Source organism: Pseudorasbora parva, chromosome 5 (genome assembly GCF_024679245.1).
Source record: "Pseudorasbora parva isolate DD20220531a chromosome 5, ASM2467924v1, whole genome shotgun sequence".
In the NCBI taxonomy this organism is placed as follows: domain Eukaryota; kingdom Metazoa; phylum Chordata; class Actinopteri; order Cypriniformes; family Gobionidae; genus Pseudorasbora; species Pseudorasbora parva.
In genome coordinates, this window is record NC_090176.1 from 2,225,992 (window position 1) to 2,253,406 (window position 27,415).

The window sequence follows — 27,415 nt, forward strand, 5'->3', positions numbered from 1 at the left end:
GGAGGAAGGATGTGTTCTAAAATAGGTCCCTATAAATTGTTTACATGGGACCTTGAGTACCTCAGGCCTGGGATGATGCTTGAGAGTGAGGTCAGTGACTTCATGTTTGATTTCGTTCGCATTTTCATGAATATGAAATTACATGCTTTTTTTTTTACTCTGTTATTCTACCATATACATTAAAGTGTGGAATTATGGGAATTGTTCACATTCTTAAATTTGCTGCAGGTTATTAATGCATACCTCACTTGCCTGGCAAACAGCTATGCAGGGAAAGCATTTGTCATGGATTAATTTGAAATGACAAATATATGGGATGGCAAGGGCAGTTCAATGAAGAGGGTAAAAACCATGCTAATAAAACAAAGGACAATAAAAGTTTATTCTTATTACCTATACCAGTATAATCCAGATGGATCCTCGGGTATATGTTGTTCTGTTGGGGTCTGTAAATGAGGGCAAAAACCACTGGACACTGCTGGTTTGTTTGTTTCATTACATGACTGTCTTTCTTTCTCTCTAAAACCTTTTTTTAAACAATTTTAATAACTCAATCTTTTGGCAGATGATTTATCCTCAAAAAGGAGGATTATTTATATGAACTCATTTGGGGAGAGCCACAGGAATGTAGTTCACAGCAGAAATGCAGTATGGTGAGAATAAATGAAAAACATGTTCATGGAACCTTGTGTTAACTTTAAAAAAAAAAAAAATCCTCTCTTTTCCCCAAAAAAGGTGTTCCATGAACAGCAGGGGTTTCCATAATACCAAATGGGACTGTGTCACTTTACCACACAGCTTGCAGGCTGATGGCAACTCATGTGGTGTGTTTGTCTGCAAAGTAAGTATATCTGCTATGAACTTATACATGTATGTTTATATATATAATATTTTTTTCTCATTGAATTCACTAAACTGTTCAGTTAACAGAAGCCATTTTAACAGAGGGAGACCTTAATTTTGCATGCAAGGAAACAGATATTGCACTAATGAGGGATGACATTGGCCAGTGCCTGCTAAAAGAATCAGGTCTATTTTTTTTTTTGCTTTAAATTTGGTAAATAGATTGTCATTGCCATATGTATAATATTATATTGACCAATTATCTTCCACAGAAGAGCTGGATGACTCGTGCCTGGCTTGTGGCAATAAATATTCACATGCAAAGGGAAAAATGGACACTTGGGTAAATTTAACAGCGACTATGATTTACATGAAGAGAATTTTCAGCAATCTGACTTTTTAAAGATTTCTTCTTGTGATATCTTTTTCAGATTCAATGTGACGGTTGCAGTGGGTGGTACCACTGGGACTGCATGAGCAGACCAAAACTAAAGGCAGTTTTCATCTGTCCAGCATGCAAAGGGCATATTCCCTGGGATACAGCAACTCTCCTGGCCTCCCTCTGGTTCTTTTCAAGGTGTTTCTGTTACCCTGATTTATATTTTCTTTTCCCTGACATTTTCAGCCTGTCAGTCAGACTCCTGTTCTTTCAACAAGTTCATCGTTAACTTCGGCTGCCGCCTCAACTCCGATTGGTTCTGTTCTCGAGCTGGGGTGGAACTTACAATTTTATTGGGTCAAATGATCTAATGTTCATCACTGACTGATTAAATTAATAAATACTAAACCGGACTGAACCATTTGTAGGGAGAGGAGAGGAGCAGATATTTGAAAAACTTCTTTAACCTATTTGCATGTTTTTGTGGTTTTCATTAAAATCTCAGGCATATATCTAATTAAAATATTAGAATTATTCACAGAACAGGGGCCTATATAGTATAACTTCTGGATTTAGCGACGACCCTACATGTAAAGGCAGGCGTCCCATCTAGGGGTGTAACGATTCGTTTTAACGATTCGATTCGGCTGAAATAAAACTGTGAGGACAGAGACGGAGGGAATCTTATGCAAGTAAAAGTTTATTAAAATAAACAGCGAGAAAGAGAAAGGAGGAGTCAAAATCCACAACGGGTCTCAGGAACTGATGTAGATGCTCAATCCAGACGGATCTCAGATGTAGATGCTCAGTCAGAACGAATCTCAGATGTAGATGCTCAGTCAGAACGAATCTCAGATGTAGATGCTCAGTCAGAACGAATCTCAGATGTAGATGCTCAGTCAGAACGAATCTCAGATGTAGATGCTCAGTCAGAACGAATCTCAGATGTAGATGCTCAGTCAGAACGAATCTCAGATGTAGATGCTCAGTCAGAACGAATCTCAGGAACTCAGATGTAGATGCTCAGTCAGAACGAATCTCAGGAACTCAGATGTAGATGCTCAGTCAGAACGAATCTCAGATGTAGATGCTCAGTCAGAACGAATCTCAGATGTAGATGCTCAGTCAGAACGAATCTCAGATGTAGATGCTCAGTCAGAACGAATCTCAGATGTAGATGCTCAGTCAGAACGAATCTCAGATGTAGATGCTCAGTCAGAACGAATCTCAGATGTAGATGCTCAGTCAGAACGAATCTCAGGAACTCAGGTGTTCATGCTCAGTCAGAACGAATCTCAGGAATTCAGATGTTGATGCACAGTCCAGAACGGTGAGGAGCACCGTAATCGCCCAAACGGATCTTGTCTAAAAACGAGACACACCGAAGAGCAGAGGAAAAACATCAATAGTTCACAGATGTGTACAGTACCAAGTTCAAGGTGAAGTCAGCCCCAGTCTAAAAATGAGACTCATTGACAGTAGAAGAATCCGACTAGTCCACAAGGAAATAATCCACAAGAAAGAGTTGCACAGTGTACTCACAAAAATACCGGGAGAGGGAGCAGAAGCCAAAGGAATTAACAAATTCCCACCGAGTCCTGGAGGAAAAACACAGCGGAAAACAAGAAAACCCGATCAAAGACCAACAATAGTCACACACAGCATGGCAGCAAACACCCAGGAGAAACACAACAAACGCGCACAGAACACAGCACACCTGGACCTTAAATAGAGGGAAACAACACACAACAGCTGTGGAAAACAATCAGGGATAACGAGAAGGGAGGAGACAGGGAGTGCACACAGGAACACAAAAGGTAAACACACAAAAAGAGCAACCAATCACACTGGGATCCTGACAAAAACTGATTTAAATTTTTAATCAAACTGATTTAAATTTTTGGCAAAAATGTTACTGAATCGATTTCAAGTCACCGAATCGTTTCGGATCATATCGTTGTAAATGAACCAATATCGTCCTTAAATCGTATCGACAACCTCAAATCGCGATGCGAATCGAAGTTAAACAAATCGTTACACCCCTAGTCCCAACACGTTTGGCAACATAGTGAATGTTACACATAAATGTGTCACTATCTAATCTGATTATCTGATGGAGCAAAAGATCTAACGTGCAGTGGCTTTCAGAAAAGTTGTTCATGAATCCTAAGCTCAATGGTAAACCTCAGACTTACTTCAGATAAGCTATGATGCACACCAGATGCGGCAGTCCAAAACAGTGAACTATTCTGGCAAAAAGTCCACTTCAAGAATGAAAAAGGAACATGTAGAGACAGCAAAAACCATCTATATTATATCTCTTAATATGAAGCATGGACTCTTGAACTCAGTCACATTTTCCCCGTTTGTGTTGAATGTTTTGTATTTCTTGTTTCTTATTTCTGTGCTAATTCAGTAGTTTTGTGTCATGATTGGTTTCCCTTGATTGTCTCCCCAGGTATCCCTTGTTCATTTGTTAGTTCTTCTGTTTTTAAGCCCTGGTTTTCCAGTGTTTCATTATCATTTGTTGTGTTTTGTTACCTGTGTGTAAGGAGCTAAGCTAATCAGAGCTGTGTGTGTAAACCTCTCTCCAATGGGCCTTCATTTATCACCTATTAAAGAGACAAACACACATTTATTGTTTGAATTTTGTATAAAAATGTCAGAATTTGAAAGAGAAAAATGTCAGAGGCTTTGTTTCAAAAAAACAAAACTTATTGCGACACTAAAAAATATATAGTCATGTTTTTTGCTCACACATCAACTGAAAATACACACAAAAGATGCAATCCTGAGATGCAAGATCGGTTCATTAAAATGAAGATCGATTAAATCGATTTTGGCAGCTTCCCCACAGCTGTAATGTGTCCATATTTTATGCATTCAATAAACGCTCACTTCATTCAGTCAATGTTTTTAACCCTTTTAATGCTCGTTCGGCTGAGTGCTCTCTTGCATGTCAAAGTATGGGGGACTGAGACTGGTGCGACAAAAACTGTAAGACAACAGACAAGAGAGAAGTCAGTAACACAAAACAGTTCACAATCCATCGTAGTCTTCGTAGTCTTGCATTACCTGTTTAAGGTTCTCTGGCACTTTAGGATCAGGGAAAATGATTTTGCATCCTTCGTAGCTTAACCACACAGCCAGAAAGATCAGGACAATAGCAACTAAACTGCCCAGGGTCACAACTGCAGGGCTCCAGGGCTCCACCTCACCTGAGCAGACACAAAACCGATATCACAGGATGTTGAGATGGGCCATGTTTACATGAGCACCAAAAATGTGACCATTTCCAATAATCAGAGTACAGACTTAAACCGCATTAAGGTGTTTACATGACCTCTTCACGCCTGCTTATTTACTGGCCACTGTTTTAATCTACTTGCATCAAATAAGTCTTCATTCCGATGTTTTCCACCATCAATATACACTGTAAACTCTAACAAGTTCAGTTCAAAGTTTGGGAACCGATTGCCTTATTTTTGCAAAGCAAACTAAGGGTGCGTTCACACTTGTCATGTTTGGTTCGATTAAAACGAACCCTGGTGCGGTTGCTCGGTTAGTGCGGTTCATTTGAACATATGTGAACGCTGCCATCCGAACCCTGGTGCGCACCAAACAAGTTCATATATCAATCGAACCGCACCAGAGTTCGTTTGGAAGCGGACCGAGACCCATCTTTTTAGCGGTCTCGGTCCGCTTCCAAACGAACTCTGGTGCGGTTCGATTGATATATGAACGCAACACGGACCAAAGACATGTAAACGGACCAAAAACCGGACGTAATGTCACAAGATGTGATGCATAATGCAGCGGATTTGACAACGCGGAAAGATCGGTGTATCCAAAATGAGTAACTTTAACGTTAGAGGGCAAACGTGGAGCAACGAGGAAGTGCCTAATCAATATTTGGTCAGACGAGCATGTTTCGAAAATGCTAGAAAACACACACAAAAAGCATACCTGGCTCTTCTCATCAAAGTTCCTGTGTTGCCCATTATTAGCAGGTACAGACGACAGAACGGCCGTCTCTGTTCTGCACAACGGAGGAAATCCTGCTGCTGTTTTGAATGTTTTGAACATTTCATGAGCTCTTCATGAGTTCTCAGCGGGTAAAAATAATGCCATATGTGTTACATGCATAAAATGATCGCGTGTAATCCGCACACAGCATTGTTTTGAATGTTCGGTAAACGAGCTCCTACGTCATATAAGCCGACCAATCAGGTTGTGAGCATCTCCCTGTGCCTTTGGTTCGGTAAATTTAGGTTCGCTGTTAAAAATGCCCGTGTGAACGCTAAGCGGACCAGGACTATTATGTTTGTTTTTGTTTTTTGGTCCGGACCAAACGAACCAAACGAACTACAAGTGTGAACGCACCCTTAAAGGGAAAACTGAAGTTGATTTAACTTTAACTGGGATTTCTTGCTGCATCAATAGGAAGAGCATTACAATAATATAAGTGAAGTTTCAAGTGCCCAACCAAAGGGAACGCTGATCACCATAATGGGGAGAAGTTTTAGGAAATCAACATACATTAATTAAGTCAACTCGTTCTCCCAAAATATTTAGTTGTATTGTCAATAACATTCAAGATGACTGGAAAATTAGTGAATGCAACTGAGGAGGACGATGACTGCAGAAGTGGAGGAAATGATTGAAAAGTCTATTAAGAATTGCCCCGCCACAAAAACCTTTTCTTGGGGAAAAATGGAACTCAAATCAGTCAAATAATGTGTTCTTAAGGTTTCCGGAGTAACAAATAAATTAGCATGCAAATAGTTCAGATTACTAAATTGTTTAAGTGAGTACAACAAATGTTTGGACATTAAGTAAAGTTAACTAAACGCAAAAGTCTTAAGAAGAACAACTGTTGGATTTTACAGTGTACTGCTTTATGTTCACATGAACTCCGCACCCCAAAAATGCAGTTTCAGTAGATGTTTTTAGCGCTATGCTTATGGAAACATCATGTGTTGGTCACAAGCACATGTGCAGTGGAACAGATGCCACTTAAGTGACTTGATTAAAATCAGCATGCACCATATATTATACTATGATTATGGTTACTAAGTATTGTGTTTACATGAGGGGAAGTTTAATCCCAATATCGCCTAAATCTCGGTCATTGAGAGAACAGCACAAACATAAATGGACATTCAGCGTCTGCAGCACATCTGAAGAACACACACTGGTTTATATAGATGAAGCTTACCGCTGGGAGAGTTGGTTACACAGGTCGTGTTGCTGAACTGGCCTTTTTTATTATAGTCCTGACACAAAACCGCCACTTCAACGCAGTAGTTGACCAAAGGCTCCAGATCTGGTAACGTAACTCTGTTATGTTGACTTACTAGTACTTTCTGTTGAGAATAAACAAAATATCTGTTATATTATGTAGTATATATATATTTATTACACGGCTCTGTGAAATACTTGATTCTTTTTGGTCAATCGCACATTCCAGCGGTATATTATTCCCAGATAACACCCGCTCATCCGGGTACTGCGAGTTATCTTGACCGGTTCTACTTCTGTGCTTAACGCTGGCGCCATCTTGTGGCTGTTAAATACTTAAACACCCATGGCTACAATGGAAGACTTCAAGGCGGGTTTCCTTTATAAAGTTTTAAATATGGATATTTTTCTGACACAAACGCATCGATTGGAATCAGAAGGCTCTATTAACCCATCGGAGTCGTGTGGAGCACGTTATTTGACGGACAGCTGCATTTTTTATGGACTTCAAAAACAACTACTGCTGGGATTAACGTTAGCCTGGACTTTTTAAATATAACTCTGATTGTATTTGTCTGAAAGAAGAATCAGGGTATCTGCAGGTTTCACCAAGTTAAATTTAAGACTTTTTAAGACCTTTTTAAGACCATTATGAATAAAATTTAAGACCTATATCACGCAATAAAAAAACATGCATAGGAAATGCAGAATCACTCAATTACTTAAACTTATATTATTTAATTTATTTAAATTGAACAAAGTATTAGTAAACTTATTATTCATAGCTTCAATCCCACCAGTATTAGTTTTTATCGTGGTGGTCACTTCCATAGATTTGCAAACATTTTTTTTTTTATATAATTAGGATGCAACATTAACCATATTATTTTGTTAGATACACAATAGTCACACATGGCAATAAAACTGACAAAATGCATGAATCTTGTTTGGTATTACCAAAAAAAAAAGGCTGGTTCAGTGGTGTGCTATCTATCTTTAATAACACGATCGCTTGGGGTGGGAAATATGACCAACATCTTAAAAGTAAACCACAGCAATAAGCAATTGCTTAATATAAGTTAAAAGTTTTCAAGTAATTATGTAATCAAGTAATCGGTCAGTAATAAAATGTATACTTATAAACAAATGACAATAGGACAAATAAATACAACATAAAGATGCATATCTACAAAGAGGAGCACTCCACTGTTTTTAGAAATAGGGCTTATTCAACTTCTTTAGACGTTTAGATATGTGGGCAAATGCATTTGTCTCAGTGCATTGTTTTAGTTTGGCAGGGTCGCCGCTAGCTTAGCTTAATTAGTTTGCTTTCACTTTGAAAACTTACTTGCGCAGATCCAGTGCTTACTGACACGTCCCAAACTTTTTAACTCAAATCAGGATAACGTATAGACATATGCAGAAAGTGTATATTTGATCGTTTAAGAGTAACGTGAGGCTAATGAGCCTAGAAATTACACATTCAATACACTCGCGCTAGCACTGACAGGCAGCAAACATACGCAGCCTGACATTGGGGTTCAGAGTTTACATCACTGTTACTATTTTAGTGCAATCGGGTATATTATACTTTTATTTGGTCATTAAGCAAGATGGTGAGAAAGATTCACGATCGCGGAACTGCAAGAACCGTCAGACTCAGCTGAAGAATAAAATCCGTTTAATGCTGTGGGGTACGATCAGAAAGAGGCTCGTGCCAATAACACGAAAGCTGATTGGCTGCAATATAAGTGGCATGCTTGTCTAATTTGTAGTTGTAATAGAGCGAACAATAGTTGGTCTAGTGAAAGAAAGAACTACAGACACCACGCAACAAACACACACACACACACGTGCTCGCGTGCTGCGGGAGGCGAGAGCGTTTCAATGAGGTAGCGTTACATGGAAGTAGGAAAATTAAGACCTGTTTAACATTATTTAAGACCTAGAACGCAATGCTTCCGCGAATTTAAGATTTTTTAAAGCCTTATATTTTGATATTTAATACTTTTAAGACTTTTTAAGACTCCGCAGGGACCCTGAGAATGTCATATACACCTATGATGACTTGAGGGTGAGTAAATCATAGGCTTGGTTTCATTTTTGGGTAAACTAACCCATTCATCAAATGTTGCCCGACTTTTCCAGTCTCAGCTCCAACTACAGTGTTTGAGGGCGGGCATAGCAGACACTGTTCATCAGCAGCCAATGGGCTGGCATTATGCAAACTTGTTACAAAACTATGTAGGTTCAACAGGAAGTGACACTGGAATTACTGACAACTCATTAGCAATAACCTTAGGAAGAATATATGTAGAATGTGAGACTAGTGAATGGTGCCCAAAAACCTTAGAGACCATTGCATTCATTACCTTTTTTCCTTCTCCTTTTTTCCAAAACCGGATGTAGTAAGAAATATGGATGAAAATTTCCCTCAAGTTGTTTTTTCTCATAGGAGGATCCGTGATGTCCACTTCTGTTTGTCCTTTTCTGCTCGTCAGTTCGACACGAGGAGCACTGATCTCAGCTGCAGACACAGGGCAATGTTTTATTATACTTTATAAAACAGCATTCCCTTATTACAGTGAGGCAGAACATTTATGATTATTAATCAAATGCAATGTTTGATGTACTGCATTCAGAAGAGTCTGTTATTTTGTTGCTGCTAAACAACAACTGCGAGTAAAACATTCTGTGTCCTATGAAAAAACTCAATCTGCAGTAAGTACAAACTGACATTAATATTTAACAAGGCTGTCAAAACAGAAAGCATTCAAAACAACTGCTCTACAATGTCATTCACCATCTTGGCTGAATTGGTCATATGACTGCATCACATGGCTAAAAATGTGTGTTAGGAATGTTAAGATTTAAAGAAAGCATGATACCATAAATCATGATATTTTAATACATAAATTAGAGAGGTATGGAATCAGAGAAGTTGGATTGAACTGGGTAAGTAGCTTTTTGAGAAGCAGGAAACTATTTGTGGAAATCGGTGATCAAAAATCTATAAGTATGGATATAACTTGTGGAGTACCACAGGGATCGGTCCTAGGCCCAAAACTTTTCATAATGTACATTAATGATATTTGTAGAGTATCAAATATATTAAAATGTATTTTGTTTGCTGATGATACAAATATTTTTTTGTTCGGGGGATAATTTACAGCGGCCTTTGAATGCAATAGCAAAAGAAATGATTAAATTAAAACGCTGGTTTAATGTAAATAAATTATAACTAAATACAGCTCAAACAAAGATTGTTATTTGGAAAATATATCAAACCTGAAATAGAATTGAAATGATTCTTAGTATAGAAAGAATGAAAATACATTTCTTGGTGTTATTTTAGACCCCAAAATAAGCTGGAAACCACATATAAAACATTCAAGCAAAACTGGTAAAGACTACAGCAATATTAAATAAAGCAGATATATTTTGAATAATAAATCATTGTATATTCTGTATAATACACTCATAGTGCCATATTTAATTTATTGTGTGGAAATCTGGGAAAATACCTAGAAAACCAACCTACCGTCATTATGCACATTAAAAAATGTGGAATCAGATAAAATATGAATATTGTATGTTAATTTTTTTTTTAAATGTAAGGAGAAAGGAGCAGAATCTCATTGAGCCTCATGTTAAAATGCCCAACTTTACAGTAGAAATAAACATGTTTACAGCCTGGGACAAATTGTGGTTTTTGGTCTATACGGCTAATTTTGCCCTTCGTGACGACTGTGAGGGGTGAACTTTTATATTACTCTTTCGTTTACATGATATAAAGCTTTAAAGGTCTGCATAATTAGGGGCGTGGCCAATTTGAGTGACAGGTGGATTGCTGCTTGTCTGCTGTCTGTAAGTCATTACATCACCTAAGCTCCGCCCACATCCCGCCTCTTTGCCCATTTTCTGTTATTCTGGAGTGACACATGATGAAGCGCTGCCAAGATGGCGACGGCCAGCTCGACCCGACTTTACGCTTCAGAACGGCTCTTCAGAATCCAATGCGGGACGTCCCGGACACTATGTGTCCATGGCTCAACCCCAAATAAACACACCTAACCAGTTAATCAGTGTCTTAATCAGGCCCTTGTTAAGACCCTGGTTAGCTGGTTGAGGTGTGTTTAATTGGGGTTGGAGCTAAAGCTGGACAGTGGCCCTCCAGGACTGGGTTTGGAGACCCCTGATCTAAAGCAAAGGTGCCCAACCAGTCGATTGAGGTCTGTATTAAATATCTCTACTGCCAACACAGGCAAAATAAGCATAAATATCAGAAATTAAGTGACTCACTTATTTTATCCACTTCTATGACTTCAGTCTCCACCCAGTCAGATGCGTCTCCGTGTAGTTCTGTCCGAACGCGAAGAGCGTAAATTCCAAAAGCATTTATATCGTCAGTGAAATCACAGCTTAGTGATGAGATGCGGACACACACTGGCTTATACCCGTCTCTCCAGCCTCTACACACACAAAACACACAACAATAACATTACAAAACTGCACCAGACTTTCATCCACCCGGAAAAGTTAATTACACACAGCTTCATATTTCAGCTTCTAAACCCTCCAGTACATCAGTGCATTAGTGCAGTTTGGCCATTGTGTTTTCTTTTATTACCTCCAATAAAAGCCTGTAGTCAACTAAACTATCGGGCTTCTGATAGTGGCCGGAGGAAATTGTGTGGATAATCTCCTAAATGCCTTTCATTTATTGTGCATTCAAGATCATCGTAATGTTCAGTAGGGCTGTGCCGTGACGGCTGACAGACCGACATCACGATGGAGCGAAACCATCCTGATGCCACGCGCTCCGATGCCAGTCTTGCCAGTGCGTCACACACTAATCCTCTATAGTTAACCTTAAAACTTTGCAGGGATTTCTCTGGAAATTCAATTGAGAATATAATGGATGCATGTGCCATTTTAAATAGGCTACTGTAGTCTATGAGAGATGCGACGTCTGTGAAAATATCATGTCAGGCAGGCTACAGATATCGATCTTCACAAAGCGTACGTCTCAATCTGCTCCCTAGTTCATTAGTTAGGGCACTGATCAGGGAGTCAGTCCATTGACTTATGCCCTGACTACTGAACTAGGGAGCTGATTAAAGGGGGTCACACACATGACACGAAGCTCGGTGCCTCGTATCTGAAGAGGGTCGCACATCTGATGCGCACATTACAGACAAGCTCAATTTTGAATCGACTTCTGGCAGAAGAGCTGCACGATGGGTGTATCTTGTAGCGCAGGGAGAGAAATATAATATACAGGTCTATCTAAAAAAAATTGCATTATGATAAAGTTCATTATTTTCCATAATATAATGATAAAAATTAAACTTTCATATATTTTAGATTCATTGCACACCAACTGAAATATTTCAGGTCTTTTATTGTTTTAATACTGATGATTTTGGCACACAGCTCATGAAAACCCAAAATTCCTATCTCAAAAAATTAGCATATTTCATCCGACCAATAAAAGAAAAGTGTTTTTAATACAAAATAAAGTCAACCTTCAAATAATGATGTTCAGTTCTGCACTCAATACTTGGTGGGGAATCCTTTAGCAGGAATGACTGCTTCAATGCGGCGTGGCATGGAGGCGATCAGCCTGTGGCACTGCTGAGGTGTTCTGGAGGACCAGGATGCTTCGATAGCGGCCTTAAGCTCATCCAGAGTGTTGGGTCTCGCGTCTCTCAACTTTCTCTTCACAATATCCCACAGATTCTCTATGGGGTTCAGGTCAGGAGAGTTGGCAGGCCAATTGAACACAGTAATAGCATGGTCAGTAAACCATTTACCAGTGGTTTTGGCACTGTGAGCAGGTGCCAGGTCGTGCTGAAAAACCAAATCTTCATCTCCATAAAGCTTTTCAGCAGATGGAAGCATGAAGTGCTCCAAAATGTCCTGATAGCGAGCTGCATTGACCCTGCCCTTGATAAAACACAGTGGACCAACACCAGCTGCTGACATGGCACCCCAGACCATCACTGACTGTGGGTACTTGGAAATGGCAAAATGCCTGAAGTCCAGTGTCTTCTCCCCAGTCTTCCTCCAGACTCGGGCACCTTGATTTCCGATTGACATGCAAAATCTGCTTTCATCTGAAAAAAGTACTTTGGCCCACTGAGCAACAGTCCAGTGCTGCTTCTCTGTAGCCCAAAAGTGTCTTGCCCTGGGGAATGCGGCACCTGTAGCCCATTTCCTGCACACGCCTGTCCACGGTGGCTCTGGATGTTTCTACTCCAGACTCAGTCCACTGCTTCCGCAGGTCCCCCAAGGTCTGGAATCGGTCCTTCTCCACAATCTTCCTCAGGGTCCGCTCACCTCTTCTGGTTGTGCAGCGTTTTTTGCCACACTTTTTCCTTCCCACAGACTTGAGGTGCCTTGTTACAGCACTCTGGGAACAGCCTATTCGTTCAGAAATGTCTTTCTGTGTCTTCCCCTCTCACTTGAGGGTGTCAATGATGGCCTTCTGGACAGCAGTCAGGTCGGCAGTCTTACCCATGATTGCGGTTTTGAGTAATGAACCAGGCTGGGAGTTTTTAAAAGCCTCAGGAATCTTTTGCAGGTGTTTAGAGTTAATTAGTAAATAATATTTATGTAAAGAGACCTCACGCCACCTCACGTGCAACCGCAACATATAGAAATTAAGAGCAGAATAAACATTTTTCAAACCGACTCAATTGTGGTTACTGATTATGCTACCATAATTCTGACTCAAATTACTAGGGGTGTAACGATTCGTTTAACAATGATTCGATTCGTATCACGATTTGAGGTTGTCGATACGATTTAAGGACGATATTGGTTCATTTAGAACGATATGATCCGAAACGATTCAGTGACTTGTAACGGTGGTGACCCCCAAACTACAATTCATAATTCAGTATTCAATAAATTGTTTTTGTTTTTTAAATCAACCTTATTCGGGCGCCAGGCAGGTATAGGCGGCCTGCCAACACAAACCCGGGATAGTTTTTTAATAACCACCCGTTACGTTCAATAACCTCAAAATAATCAGTCTTTTGTTTTGTTTTCCACGTTTTTTACTTAAATGGGTTTACACCCAACAAACACAAACATCAAACTTAATTTGATAAATATAAACAATACAACACCTAAACAGAAAGACCAGAAGAACAATTGCAGACACCGCTACTTATCCTTTTGTTCGTGGTTTGTTTCAATCGGTGCAGATATCACAGTTCATTAACATGCAATAAATTCACATGTCCGTTTTAAACCCCATTTTGTCCTTGAAAACAACACTAATGAAGAAGAAGGTCATAGAAAGGAAATAAAATCAAAACAAAATGAATACAAGCAATAAACTCGATCAGTCTGTATATGTGTGGAATCGTGTGCGTGTATGTGTGTGCGTGTGTCGGAGAGTGAGCGCGTCTGAGATTGGGTGCGTGTATGTGTGCGTGTGTGTGTGTCGGAGAGAGAGCGTGTCTGTGCTTGATTGTTTGGGGAAATGAAAAGTTTTTAGTCACTGACCCAAGTGCAGCTGATCACAGGGCTTTCGAAGAGTGTCTAGGGACCGTAGTGGACTCAACGATGATCCTGGTTACGACCAACTTTTCCCTTTGGATGGCTTAGCGATGCTTATAACGTAAAGGTAACTTTGCGCTCGTTCACAAGCACGGTAGAGCAGATCTGGAAATGACAGGCCGACAGGAACACGAGCCACACTCCCCACGGTAACGCACTCCACTTCTCTCCCACCACTCGCAACTCAACTGTCTTCACTTGTTGTGACGTCTCTTCCCCCCCTTCCGGTATGTGCGCTTCACCCTTATACTCACATCCGTCCTTAATTAATACGCACACCTTTCGTGCAACGAAAGTGAAAGTAACCAAGTGGCATCCAGACTTTTCAGTTCTGCCACAGACTTGAAATCGATTCAGTAACTTTTGCTAAAAATTTAAATCAGTGTGACTGTTTTATTTCAGCCGAATCTAATCGTTGTTAAAACGAATCGTTACACCCCTACAAATTACTTTGTCGCCTTTCTGGCTGCTGCTGTATGGTGATATTTTTGCAAATGTTTCTTTAAAAAAAAATCAATGATATTTGTCCACTTGAACAATCACTTAATTTAAAACTGTTTATTTAATGCAATTATTTTTCAAACAGATGGAATTAAAAATACAGGCATGCCCCAAATAAAAGCCGGTTCCCATTGACAGTTTAGGTAAATACTAAACTCGGTCTCCTCTCCACCAATCAGCTGGTGTGTGGTGAGCGTTCTGGCTCAATATGGCTGCTGTCGCATTATCCAGGTGGCGCTGCACATTGGTGGTGGTTTGAGGAGATTTCCCCCTTTAATGTAAAGCGCTTTGAGTGCCTAGAACAGCACTATATAATGTAATAAATTATTATTATTATTAAATAAAGGCACCCGGTCTTTATTTGAGGAATTACGGTATATAAATTTGACATTGTCAGAGACAAAAGCAGGCCACTTATGTATTTAACCAGGAATATTCTGGCAGTATAAAGCAATTCAATTATATTTTAAAACTGTCACACGTGTTTTAATAGCAAGCAGTAAACATGTATGAGTGTATCATAATTAACTTACCTCACTTCAGCGGTGTAGTTAAATACTTTATTAGCGGCGTTTTGTGGCGGATCCCATTTCAAAACTAATCCCATGTCCAGTGATTTCACACTCACATTCTCAGGGATCGGGACGCTCTCTGACAACACACACAGACACACACTTACTAAAATACATCACAGGAAATACACACTGCCACCATATTTACATTTATCACTCTTTTCCACATATCATATGAAAGTCATGAAAACCCTAAAATATGGAAATGGAAGGAAGGGAATTATGTGACCAATAAATATTAAAGGACAACTCCGGTGAGAAATGAACCTAGGGGTGATTAACAGATGGTTACAGAGTAGATCGTTCTCTAGGAGGCGTTTTCTTGAAAATCGAATGTAAAGAGTTTTATCTCTAAAAACAGATTAGCTTATAGCGCTTGTCTATGGGGCACAGGGTAGACACAGGGTGGTAAAAATAAATCGCTAGTTAATACCACTAACAGCTCAAAATAGCTTCACACTAACACGGCAGCATAATGAGGGTCCCTACATGCAAACCGAAGCATTGAGAACTTTGTAAGAGTACAAACAGTTTAATAACGCTCGGTAGGGACGAGTCACGTTTTCCGAATATTCGATTAGTTGATTTAATCATAGAATATCGAATAGGTTGTGCGATTATCGTCCTGTATTTACCTGTAACTTACATTACCGGTCTATGGTTTCGGTGCTGATGTGGTGGCGACGCTCATTTTAGGCTTCTCCTTTTTATATTTTAGGCATTGATTTAATAAAAGAGAAGAGCGCAGCTGCAAGAGTTAGCCTATGGACTTTTTACACCTGCTCACTTCATTCGTTTTCTCTGATCAGATATCTATTCGATTGTGAAAAGATCAGGAGTAAATGCCTTTCTAAATTCTTTCGAGACGGATTAATATCCGACCACTAGTATAAATCAATTATATCGCGGTGTTTGAGTATGAGCTGATGATGAATAAATGCAGCTCATATCTGTTACTTTCATTGATGTGAACTCCGTTAAATCTGCATATAGCGTGCCATGCCTCAACATGTAAAAAACGCCTTTTTACTGTGGTGGTGATAGTAAACAAACATTGTGATATAACTGAAGTATTTAATATCTATTGACTTTAGGCAAGAGAAGTCAAGTGTTGATTTGAGAGGATAAATTGATCAAACGTGGTAAACTCACTGTCGGCCGTGGGCCGCTTTGCTCAGCACTTTAAAAAACTAAAACTTGAATTTAACAAACAAAAAATGCTCCAAAACATTTTCTAAATAAATTTAATAAAGAAACGACACGAATTATAACTACTTTAACATTAAAAACTCAAATGATCTATTTTAGTGGCTGTAACAGTGTGAATATTCGGATGGGAGGATAAAAAAAAAAAGAGACAACAAATATATATTATATATAATAATATATATATATTAGGGCCGGGACTCGATTATTCGTTATTTTTTTAAACTATGACAATAATGAAATAATGTTTTGGTTAGTTTATGTAATAATTTGCAATATGAGATCAAGATTTTATTACATTTTGAGAAAATTATTACATTATGAACAGTTTATAATAATAATAATGTAATACTTATTACATTATGTGCATGTTTTACACTGAGGGGCTACAAGTACAAACAAACACAGAGTCGGTGATCTAATGCGTTTTCTAACGCTTTCTTTGCGTTTACATACCAAAATGCAAAAGTTAGGTTAGTATTTATTAGTTTAAATATAGGGGGAAAGAGTTTGAACACACTCAGTCTAGAGAAGTGTGTGTGTGTGTGTGTGTTTGTGTGTGTGTGTGTGTATCATTTAACAGGAAGTTCAGAGCATTTACTGTCAGACGGACTGGTTTTCCCCCGAAACTCTGTTTGACGCCATGACTAAAGTTTGACAAAGCAGTGTCAGATAATATGAACTAATTGAGTTGTATTATTATAACAGAAGTTTTATTGGTTGTAAAGTCTCTATAACACATTCTGAATGAAACTCACCTGTGCTGCCGGAGACGATATAACACAACGAGAGCACAGACAGACAGGAGAAAACGCTCATCATTATTCTTCACCACAGCACAATCACCTTATAAAGTCCAGTTTGTTCTTCAGTGTGCTCTCTGAGAGCGCGTGTGTCGTTTGTTTCAGTGTGTGTGTGTGTGTGTGTGTGAGAGAGAGAGAGAGAGAGACCGAGGAAGTGCAGTCAGAGAAGGAAAGCAAAAGGCGAATGTTTACCAGAAACCCCGTGAGGAGGCGGAGTCTCAGCCGAAGGCAGTGATGCCATGATAAAATGGATTAAAGGTGCAGTGTGTAATATTAAGTATCTTTACGAAAATTAACCATGGCTTGGGGATTTTATTTGTAGTAAAACAATGGTTCATTTATCTATTGACAGAAATGTACATACCTATGTTTTCAATGGTGTCCAGCTAACAATTTTAGGTTATAAGAATATTTCCCTAACGTTCCCATTAAGTTATAAAAACGTTTTCTGAATGTTCTAGGAACTTTTAAATGTCCAGTTTTTTAAACATTCTATTAACGTTCTTATTAGGTTATAAGAACATTATTTGAAATGTTTTAGAACATTTGTTTCTCTTGTTAAATAAATGTTATACTAAAAAAGTAAAACCACTTTTATAATTGACTTTTATATTTATATTTCATTTATATTTAATAAATAATTAATTTACAATCTGGGATTTCTTCTGATTGTACAAATTAGGGCCGGGACTCGATTAAAAAAATTAATTTAATTAATTAGAGGCTTTGTAATTAATTAATCGAAATTAAATCGCATTTTAATTGCATACAAATATTTGACCTGAGAGACTGAATACATAAGCTTAATCAACAAAATAGTTTATTTATTTCAGTCCAGCACAATGTTTGCCATTAAGTTTAGCAAAAGCATATTTGTGATATTTGAGGCTCGATGTGCTGCGGTGATATGCAAATTCCTTGTTGTATCGCTTGCACACAACCGTGCTCTTGTCGATGCTTCCATTCTTTCGTTTTTTAAAACAACATTTCCCATCCACGGGGCCAAGCAAAGCAGTCTCATCAGCTTCTTCGTTCATGTTCACTCATGGTTTGTTGTTGTCGTGACTCCAGAGCGCTAGTTGGTGTTCCAGTATATTCAGTCCGTCGAAACTCGTTCATTGAAAAACGTTCCGCGGTGCAAAAATGAGTGTGGTTACCTTTTTTTTTTTTGCGTAATTAGTTAAAGTCCCGGCCCTAGTAAAAATATATATATTTTAACGAAAAATTGCATTTAAGTGTCATTAAAGGGGGGGTGAAACACTCAGTTTCAGTCAGTGTCATGTCAATCTTGAGTACCTATAGAGTAGCATTGCATCCTGCATATCTCCGAAAAGTCTTTATTTTTTTTTAATAATTATATAAGAAAGATGCGCTGTTCCGAGTCTTTCCGAAAAAAGCCGAGCGGGTGGGGGCGTGTCGTGTGAGCGGAGCTAAATAATGACGTGTGCAGTAGCGCGCTGTGTGTTGAGTCGAGTGCGTCATCCCTAACAGCGGGAAAAAAACTTTATTCAAAATAAAAATATGGCTTTTAATCAGATACAGCCATACATCTATGATCCGGAATCAGACCCAGAGGCTGCAGTTGAACAGGAGCAGCAGCAAAAACGACTAGAGCAGGACGTCTCTATGTGGTACAAGTTATACACTAACTATATAATATGCTTAGCGGCTTGTGTTATTTACATATTTATACTTGAATTATATCGTCGTATTTTTGTCTTTGAAGGTGTACATGTGGGAAGTGCAGTTGTGCACGTGTGTTTGTGTGTTTACGCGTGGTTTGTGTAGACAGTAAGCGGACTAAAAAAACACAGACATTTGAAGCAGTCTCACTCACCCTTCTAACGTTGGGACTGCTCCATCCTTCAGCATTAGGCGATTGGGAAAATCCGGCGTCGAGCTGGGCCTTGTTTATGAAACAGTCGGCACCGAAATGCAGCGAACAGATATAAACATTCGCGCAACTCAGTTGCTGATCCGGAAAAGCAAATTCCATCCACTGTTGCCTTAACGCGGGGGTTTTGGGGAATCTGTGCAGGACTGTCTTGGTCTGGCAACCAAAAACGCACTTTTTTGGTGACATTGTTATGTGCTATGTGTAATTGTCACCTGTCCAGCATCCTACAAGCCAGCGCTTTGATGGGCGTAGCCTGTTACTTTCGCTCTCTCCCTCGCTCTCTCTCACGCTCTTCCGGTAGAATTGTCCGTAAGGCCCATACAAGGAAATTCCGCCCCCATTAACGTCAAAGGGGACGCATGATCTCAAAAAACTTGCCGAAACTAACCGGAAGTAGTATTTTTGACAAAGAAATACTCCCATCAAACGTCCACCTTAACTTTTGAAACTTTGTCTATGTTTAGGATGGGATTCCAAGTCTTTAACAGTGTAAAAAGATCAGTATGCATGAAACAGCATTTCACCCCCCCTTGAAGTTGTCACTGGATATATAAATTATGTATCTGAAGTTTAAGATAAAAGCTGTATGACTAATTTGTAATGACTAATACTTTTTTAATGTGGTAATGTTTTTAAAACGCTCCATTAATAATGTAAGAATATCGTTTTTAGAACGTTAATCAATAGCAAATAACGTTGGCACAACATATAACGTTACTGCAAGAATGTTTTTGATCACTTTGAGAGAACTTTCAGGGAACGTTAGGCAATGTTAGCTGGGCAGACCTTACATAATGAACCGTTATGTTTTAATTACGTTAGGATGAGCCGCTTCTATCTACACACACTGTGGGTCTCTTACAGTGAAGTTCTATGTTGTCCTGTTTCTACAGTGGCCCTAAAGCAGTGGTCGGCGACTGCCGGCCCGCGGGCCAAAAGTGGCCCGCCAGCGATAATATCTGGCCCGCGCCCGCATCTGAACGAATCTGGCAGATATTGATAGCGACTGATTCTGAAACATATCTTTCCGTGTAACGGAGGCGAGCTAATGAGAACTGTGCACGTACATTCCCTTCATTTCAAGAGACGCTCATCTAGTGGCCAGCTAAAAAATATGGAGCATTTAGCCTCATAGTTAGAGTGTCAGATGAGTTTGAACCCCGCTCAGAACTAGCATTGCGAATCTAAGTAATATCAACGTTCACTTGCAATCAATTTTGTCTTAAGTGATTTTGCCTTCAAAAAAATACAACAATGTTTAAGCAGCAATGTTTTATTTTTGGATAAATTGAGAACTTTCGATTTGAAAAGTTCTGAAAGACATTCAAGAGTCTGTGGAATAGATCGCTAGACACGCCTCTAAAAGAGCCGTCATGAAATGTGTGGTATTACGAAAAAATGTTGGGCCCGTAGCCAAATATACATGCCGACCCCTGCCCTAAAGGGGCAAACTTCTCTACAGAGCGCTAGTCACTCTCTGCTCTCTCAGACGACCACATCTTTTTCCTGTGTCGGCCACCGTAGCTTCTCTATGTGCGTTGAAAGGGAGGCGTTAGCATTGGGGGTGCAATTCACAACCTCACCACTAGGTGCCGCTAGAATATACACACTGCACCTTTAAAGAGACAGCAGGGTTTTTTTATTTTTTTTATTAATATAGACAACAGGCCTATATATGAAATGACATGCTCACTCTTTATGCTCTTGTCCCGCCAGCTTTTTAAAAAAGTTAATAAAAAAATAATTATCTGAAAATGCAATATATCAAAAGAAAGAGCCTCTGCTCTGGTATTTTATTTTAAATGGGTTATTCTAGCTTAATGGATATTTTTTTAATCAACACTTGAATGTGCGTACGTTTCATAAAACAAAATTCAACAGTGTCAGCAAATATCTAAGAAAATTAGGTTTTTGTCGAAGACTACATCCAGATGTGATTCAGAACAAAAGGTTCTCTAAATGAGCTATTAACCTAATCATCTGAATCAACTAATTAATTCTAAACACCTGCAAAAGATGCCACATTCCTGCCCGAACAAGCTCACGCACGCCGAGGCCAGTCTTCACCACCACCTACAAGACTTCCATCTTCCTCCCCGGCCTCTTCCTACCGCTCGACCGCCACGACGATCCCACCTATCAGGAAGTGGACCGTAGCGGGGTTGAAGCAAGCGCTGGGGAAGGCAAACATTCAAGCTTCACGTAAAATGAATAAACCAGAGTTATATAATCTTGACGTGTCTATTCATTCAACCAACCTCTCTCCTATGCTTTAATCAGCTCCCAAGGTGGCCCACAGGCAGAGCAGTGTTCAAAGCTCGCCTAGCCAGAAACCACCATCGTCCTCCAGTTCAAAATCCGATGGGCTTCGCCCATTCAGCCGCCCTGGGCCGCGACCCGGATCCCGCCAGAGCAGGCCTTCTCCAACCTCCTGACGCAGCTCAGCCCTTCACCGCGGTGTCTGCTGCCGCAGTACCACATGCAGCTGGGCCCAGGGGCCTCCTCACAGCTTCACAGTTTCATGCTCCTGCTGTTCATAACCCCCTTTCCTTACAGTGGCCTCCAGTGCCTGGGGCAAACGCTAGTGCAATGATACATCCGCTAGCAGCACAGGCTCAAACATTCCAACAGTTTTACCCCACAGGTTATAACCCCGCCCACATCCTGTGGCCTGCAGCTCTAGTAGTGCAAGGAAGCGCTGCACGCCTCTGTTTGCAGCACAAGCTCTCTCTTCACAATACCAACCTTTTTTTTTCTCCTATCCTCTAACAAACTTTCCTTTCCAGGCTACAAAGGATAATCCAAACGCCGCCGCCATCTTTCGCAGCCCAGGCTTGTAATCTCCCCAGCTCTCTCATGCAATCAAAAACTCATGCATTCTCTGTTCTCAGCCCGTGCCATCCAACACCATGGAACCACCACCAGTAGCCCAAAACATCCGCACTCAGATCCTTTCAGGTGCGGATGTAGACCTTTCCTCTCTCTGCTCCCCGCAGCCGAACCAGACCGCCAAGTAGACTGCGGGAATTTCTCTGTCACCCTAAAAAACACAAACACCCATTCATCCTGTGTGCTTTCATTTTCAGAGTTTTCAATTGCTTTCTCACGTTTTACAGAAGTTATCTGTTCAACTTTTCCCCACAGGCGACGCAAATTAAATGACTACTTAGCTATCATAGCTGAGCTTGCGCTGTCCTATGGAGGAGGGCACTTCTACACATACCACAAACTCTTCTCAGCCAAAAGTGCCTTGCAAGTAGCGCAGTGGAACCAGTGCACATACTGGGGTGCACTCGACACGGATCTCCACAGCAGGGTGTTTTTAGGATGTAAAAACAGTTCTTGCACTGTCTGCAGGTCAGTGGCACACTCTACTCCAACAAGCACCGCATGTTCCACCAGCTATGTGCCACCCGACAAGCCAGCAACCGCCGGCGCAAACCTGGAAGTAGAAAGGACAGTCTCCTCTTTCGAAGATAACAAGCAGCCTTGCAGACACTTTAATTCAGGGAAATGCACCAGACAGCATTGCAGGTTCATGCATATTTGTTCCTTTTGTGGCGGCGCTCACGCATGTGTAGTGTCCCCCGTGTCCAAATCTGTAAATAAAAAAACTTATCGACTACAGTAAATATTTCACGCTTGGATTTCGAACTAACTCATCACCCGGATGCCATTTTTACCAATGATCTGCTGTCGGGTCTCAAAAATGGCTTTAAACCAGAAGTAGTATGCCCGCTCTCACAAAACACAATTTGCAACAATCTTCAGTCCACCCTCTTAGAACCCGAAGTCGTAGACAACCTGATCAAAAAAGTTGAGTCAGGCTTCATGATCGGGCCGTTTGACGATCTCCCATTCAAAGTGTTTCGCACTGGCCCCATTGGAGTGGCCACAAGAATTTTCAGGTAAAAAAAAATGGCTAATAATCGATCTGTCAGCCCCGCACAATTCCCCATTCCCCAGCTTGATCCCTCTCGATAACATTTGTCACATAAATACCACGACGTAGACCAGGCAATCGATATTATTAAAATCGCAGGTCGGGGCGCATGGCAGGCAAAAATCGACATCACATCTGCTTTCAATGTAATGCCCATCCAGGAGTTCGCTAGCTTGGAAAATACTATTTTGCAGTACGCTTAACCTTCAGATGTAAAAGCAGCCCTAAAATATTTGGCTAGACGACCAAATTTCAATAACTCCAGCATGTCGCAACAAACTCAGGCTATGGGTAATGTTCTTGAAGCAATGGAATGGCCTTTCCTTTTTTTATAGCGATCTCATTTTGTCACCCATCGATATCCAACTGTTCACAGACACCGCCCCCTCAATTGGCTTCGGGGGTTTTTACCAGGGTCGTTGGTTCGCTTCTCCATGGCCCCCGCAGCTCTAGGACACAACACAATCCTCAGCGCTATTTGAGCTTTACCCTCTAGTAGTTGCATTATCATTTTCACATCTGATTTGTTTAATTTTATTACCAGTATCTGCACCCCGAATGACAACGCTGCTGATGGTAAGATTGTTGCTATCTACATTCGTTAAAACATTAGCAATGTTTTGCCAATTAACACCGTTCATCTATTTTTGTAGAGCTGGCTCTCTGTCGTCACTCAGCCTGGCTTTATCGACCTTACTCAAGAAGATAACGATGCTGAGGCGTCTACAACCGCCAAGTCTCCTGCGCTAGGAACCCCACTTATTGATCTTACGCTATACGACGATAACCCTGTGGTGTCCACATCCGATGAGTCTGCTACGCTAAGAGATGGTCGCGGTAAATCTACACCATCGAGAACGGACCCCCCAATAATCTCTAGTACTACCGTGGTAGACCTCACAGCCGAATCGGTCAGTGAGCATGGGTTAAGCGACTCCGCGTCATCTGGCACAAATCGACAGACCCGCGACACTAGCCCCTCACAGGACCCCAAGGCAGAGCTAATCGATGGAGAGTGGTAATACTTTAAAAAAATCTACTATTTTGTCAACATTTATTATTATACCTATTAATCTAACTGCTTATTCAATCGTACTTTTATTTTGGCAGATGAAGTCCCCGGGCCAAGCTATACAAAACAGACCCGGAAAAGACGACGAAGCTCCAGGGTTTCTACCACTGCTCAGAGTTCTAATAATGTCCTAATTGACGGTGAGCGCAAATACTTTATAATACTAAAAAATTATATATTCTATTATTTTAATATATCTACTATTACGGCAATATTTATTCTTATTCCTATTTTCTCTCTAACTGATTGTACATCCGCACTTTTATTTTGGCAGACGAAGTCACTGGGCCAAGCTATACAAAACAGACCAGCAAGAGAAGAAGCAGCACAGACAGCTCTAGCACTGTTTGGACTCCTAATGACGAGTTAATCCATGGTGAGACTTTGCTGCTTTTAATTACTTTTATTCTTAAATATTAACTATTCCTTTTAATTTTGTTTAGAGGCTGCATCTGTATTAGAAGATCTTTTCGAGTCGCCCAGGAGCAAGCAGCACCTGCAGTCCCCAGAGGGTCCCTCAAGCCCCACCACTTGGTGGTAAGACTAGCTACTTTTATGCTGCTCTTTACACCACAGATGGTGGTAGACATTAATCACAGTTGACTATTTCTTCGTCTATACAGAAAGATGCGACGGTAGTCCGGGCACTCTGCTGTCATGGTCAGAGTCTCAGACGAATGCGTGGGATGGTGTGTCTTGGACGAGCGAATATGAGACTACTGTGAGAGATCGTCAGACACCGTATCCTTTTCACGCGCTGGGCTTCAGCAGAGGAAGAAGAAGAAGAAAGCAATGACATGGCGCATCCCCACGGGTGTAGAAATCTGCAGCATCACGATGATAGAACTCTCCTTCTAATGCTCCTTAACAATTTTGTGACACTGGGTAATGAGATTCGTAACAGCTCTGCCACTCTGCATGCTGAATACCGTAACCACTTAGAAACCTTTTAAGCTGATGTATCTCACAGAATAGATGAGCGGGTTAATGCTATAAATACACGTGTGGAAACCTACGATAACAATATTCGACAACTAATAGCTGATGTACATCAGCAGAATCAAAGACTAGATAATTATTTCAATCGTATGGAGACATGGATCAATCAGACCCTCTTCGTATTAAATGACCAGCTGCGAGAGAGGAGACTAACGGTACAACTCTTACGGTTATTAACCAGCCAGCTGCGTCATTATCGGACATAGGTGTTTACAAAATATTTTATTCGTAAATTGATTGTACTATCGCCATGTGATTATTTGACGATGTATCACCTTTCTTACGGACGTGTTATAAATTTCACAAATATTTGTAAGCTTGTTTTAATTTTTGTATCACCATTATCTATACCCAAGTGACGTTGTAATATTGCACATTTCAGACGATACTGTTTCAAATTTCCATATGCGGTCTTTGTCAATCACAATTTTGGAGCAATGCTTCTGCAAATATTTGCATTGCTATTATTAATGTCTGTCACAAGTGTAATCTCAATTCAGATCAATGCTGTTTTACATTTTGTATTGTCATTATCTGTGTCCATGCGAGTGTGTGATAATTTTAGACTATACTATTTTCTACTGTCATTCTCTGTACCCCAAACGCTGTTGTAACAGCATATTTTAGACCATACTGTTTAAATATTTTATTGTAAATTCTCTGTACCCCCACAAGTGACGATGTAATAACATGCATTTTAGACTATGCTCTTTTAATTTTCCATTTGATGTCTTTGCAACGCTCAATGTTGATGCTATACTGTTTAAACATTTTCTACAGTTATTATCTTGTGACAATTTCGCTTGTAATTTCATATTTTAGACCATACTGTTTTAAATTTGTTATTGTCATTATCTATGTCCATGTGACGATGTAACAGATAAATTACTGTTGTAATATTTCATAATCTTAGAACCAATATTGTTGAAAAAAAGAAAAATGGATAATGGAAATAGTTTTTCCCCTGCCGTTGCACATAGCTGTCAACCTAACCAGATTCTCTCAAACCTGCTACAGAACACTCAAGTCGATAGTACCCAAAACATGTCCGATAGATTGCAACAAATGATAAATATGTATCCAGATTTACATGTGAATTATTTCGATATGATGCCATGACACACTTCTAATTGGGAAGATTTAGAATTAGCTATTGAACAAATGCCTGATATGTGTGAGCAATTACAGCAATTAATAAATGCTAATCAAATGCATACTGTACACGTCGGCAATGGTTTAAATATTAGCCGTGATGATGTACACCCTACAGACAACGTTGAGACCCGGTCGTCTAACATAGCAGAAGACTGTATAGGTGCCGTTGAGGGTGAAGAGGCGTCGACTAGTAATGCCGATAGACAGCTGCCCCACCGAGACGAAATTGATAAGTTGATCCGGGAGGGAGGGGTCATAAATGGTCATCGTGTTTTACCATGACCGCAATTCAACAGTGTGGAATTGAGACGAGTCATGAATCTGAGAGAGATTAACTCGCCCGATTTGGCCGCATAACATCTTTTTACACTCTGCTCTTGATGAAATAGTCACACTTGCTAGAGGCATAGGCGGCGATGCTAGCATAATCTATATGACACTGATATCACCCAGCTTGAGAGCCCCCATTAATAATGTTTTAACATCAAATAATGAATACCAATATCATTTTCGATCAAATTGAGACAATTTTACAGAGCGACGATCAGTTATTGACAGATGAATCTGTTGAGATTGAGGCCTCGGTAGCCATGAACAGACGGGGAGGAGGTCATCGGCGTAAACTTGACCCGGAAATATCACAGGGGGATTAGAAAGCCGCGCTGCCATCATCCACAAAGACACAGGGTTCTTAATCCAACACGAGGTAGGACCTGGTGACATAGCATCGTTTGAAAATCTATTAGACATCAAAATAGTTGTTTTTTACAGGACGGCTATGGGGACGATAGAAATATACAAAAGGCATGATGATCCCCATCCAAAAGCAGTATGGCTCTATTTGCATGATAACCATTACTACGATACTAAATCTGCCAGGATTCATAGGTACCGACTATGTCTGCAAATTCTGCAATAAAAGGCTACACAAATAAACGACACCACCATCGCAAGCATGTATGCAACATCTGTCGCAATGCAGACTGCTACAAATTTCCTAAAAGGACCGTGCATTGCCCAGATTGTTTACGCTTTTGCAAATCGAGCTACTGCTTTGAAATGCACAAAAAACGAGCACTGATGGGGAAAAAGCACCATGTGACATTGTGAAATACTGCAAGCTACGTAACAGGTGGTACAAAAGGTCAACACAAATGCGCCCCGCACGTTGCGTCCATTGCAACGAAGATCTGCCAAGTGGGGGTGTGCATCGTTGTTTCATAAATAATCAC

At 40.2% G+C, this 27,415-nt stretch overlaps 1 protein-coding gene across 3 annotated transcripts; it reads right to left on the reverse strand.

Annotated features, from left to right (window-relative positions):
• Nucleotides 1–1,902: 1,902 nt before the first annotated feature.
• Nucleotides 1,903–17,227, reverse strand: LOC137074929 (interleukin-10 receptor subunit beta-like). Of its 3 annotated transcripts, none has more exons than XM_067443017.1 (8): nucleotides 17,073–17,227; nucleotides 15,070–15,187; nucleotides 10,766–10,935; nucleotides 8,836–8,990; nucleotides 6,441–6,588; nucleotides 4,298–4,440; nucleotides 2,765–2,820; nucleotides 1,903–2,587 (listed from the first exon to the last, which is right to left on the reverse strand). In XM_067443017.1, the coding sequence occupies exons 1-7, from the start codon at nucleotides 17,134–17,136 to the stop codon at nucleotides 2,800–2,802; spliced, it is 819 nt and encodes a 272-aa protein (XP_067299118.1). In that variant the 5' UTR covers nucleotides 17,137–17,227; the 3' UTR covers nucleotides 1,903–2,587; nucleotides 2,765–2,799. The 3 variants fall into 3 exon arrangements, with proteins under 3 accessions (XP_067299118.1, XP_067299117.1, XP_067299116.1); XM_067443016.1 differs by adding an exon at nucleotides 4,121–4,217 and having other exon boundaries at nucleotides 2,499–2,820; nucleotides 17,073–17,226; XM_067443015.1 differs by adding an exon at nucleotides 4,121–4,217 and having other exon boundaries at nucleotides 2,499–3,834; nucleotides 17,073–17,226.
• Between the last annotated feature and the right edge of the window lie 10,188 nt (nucleotides 17,228–27,415).

Excerpts from the sequence above, each read along its gene's own strand:
- LOC137074929 (XM_067443016.1), bottom strand. The coding sequence starts at position 17,136 with ATGATGAGCGTTTTCTCCTGTCTGTCTGTGCTCTCGTTGTGTTATATC. Across the intron at positions 15,188-17,072 it reads TATCGTCTCCGGCAGCACAG|AGAGCGTCCCGATCCCTGAG; the intron begins GTGAGTTTCATT and ends GTGTGTTGTCAG. Across the intron at positions 4,218-4,297 it reads TGCCAGAGAACCTTAAACAG|TTTTTGTCGCACCAGTCTCA; the intron begins GTAATGCAAGAC and ends GTTGTCTTACAG.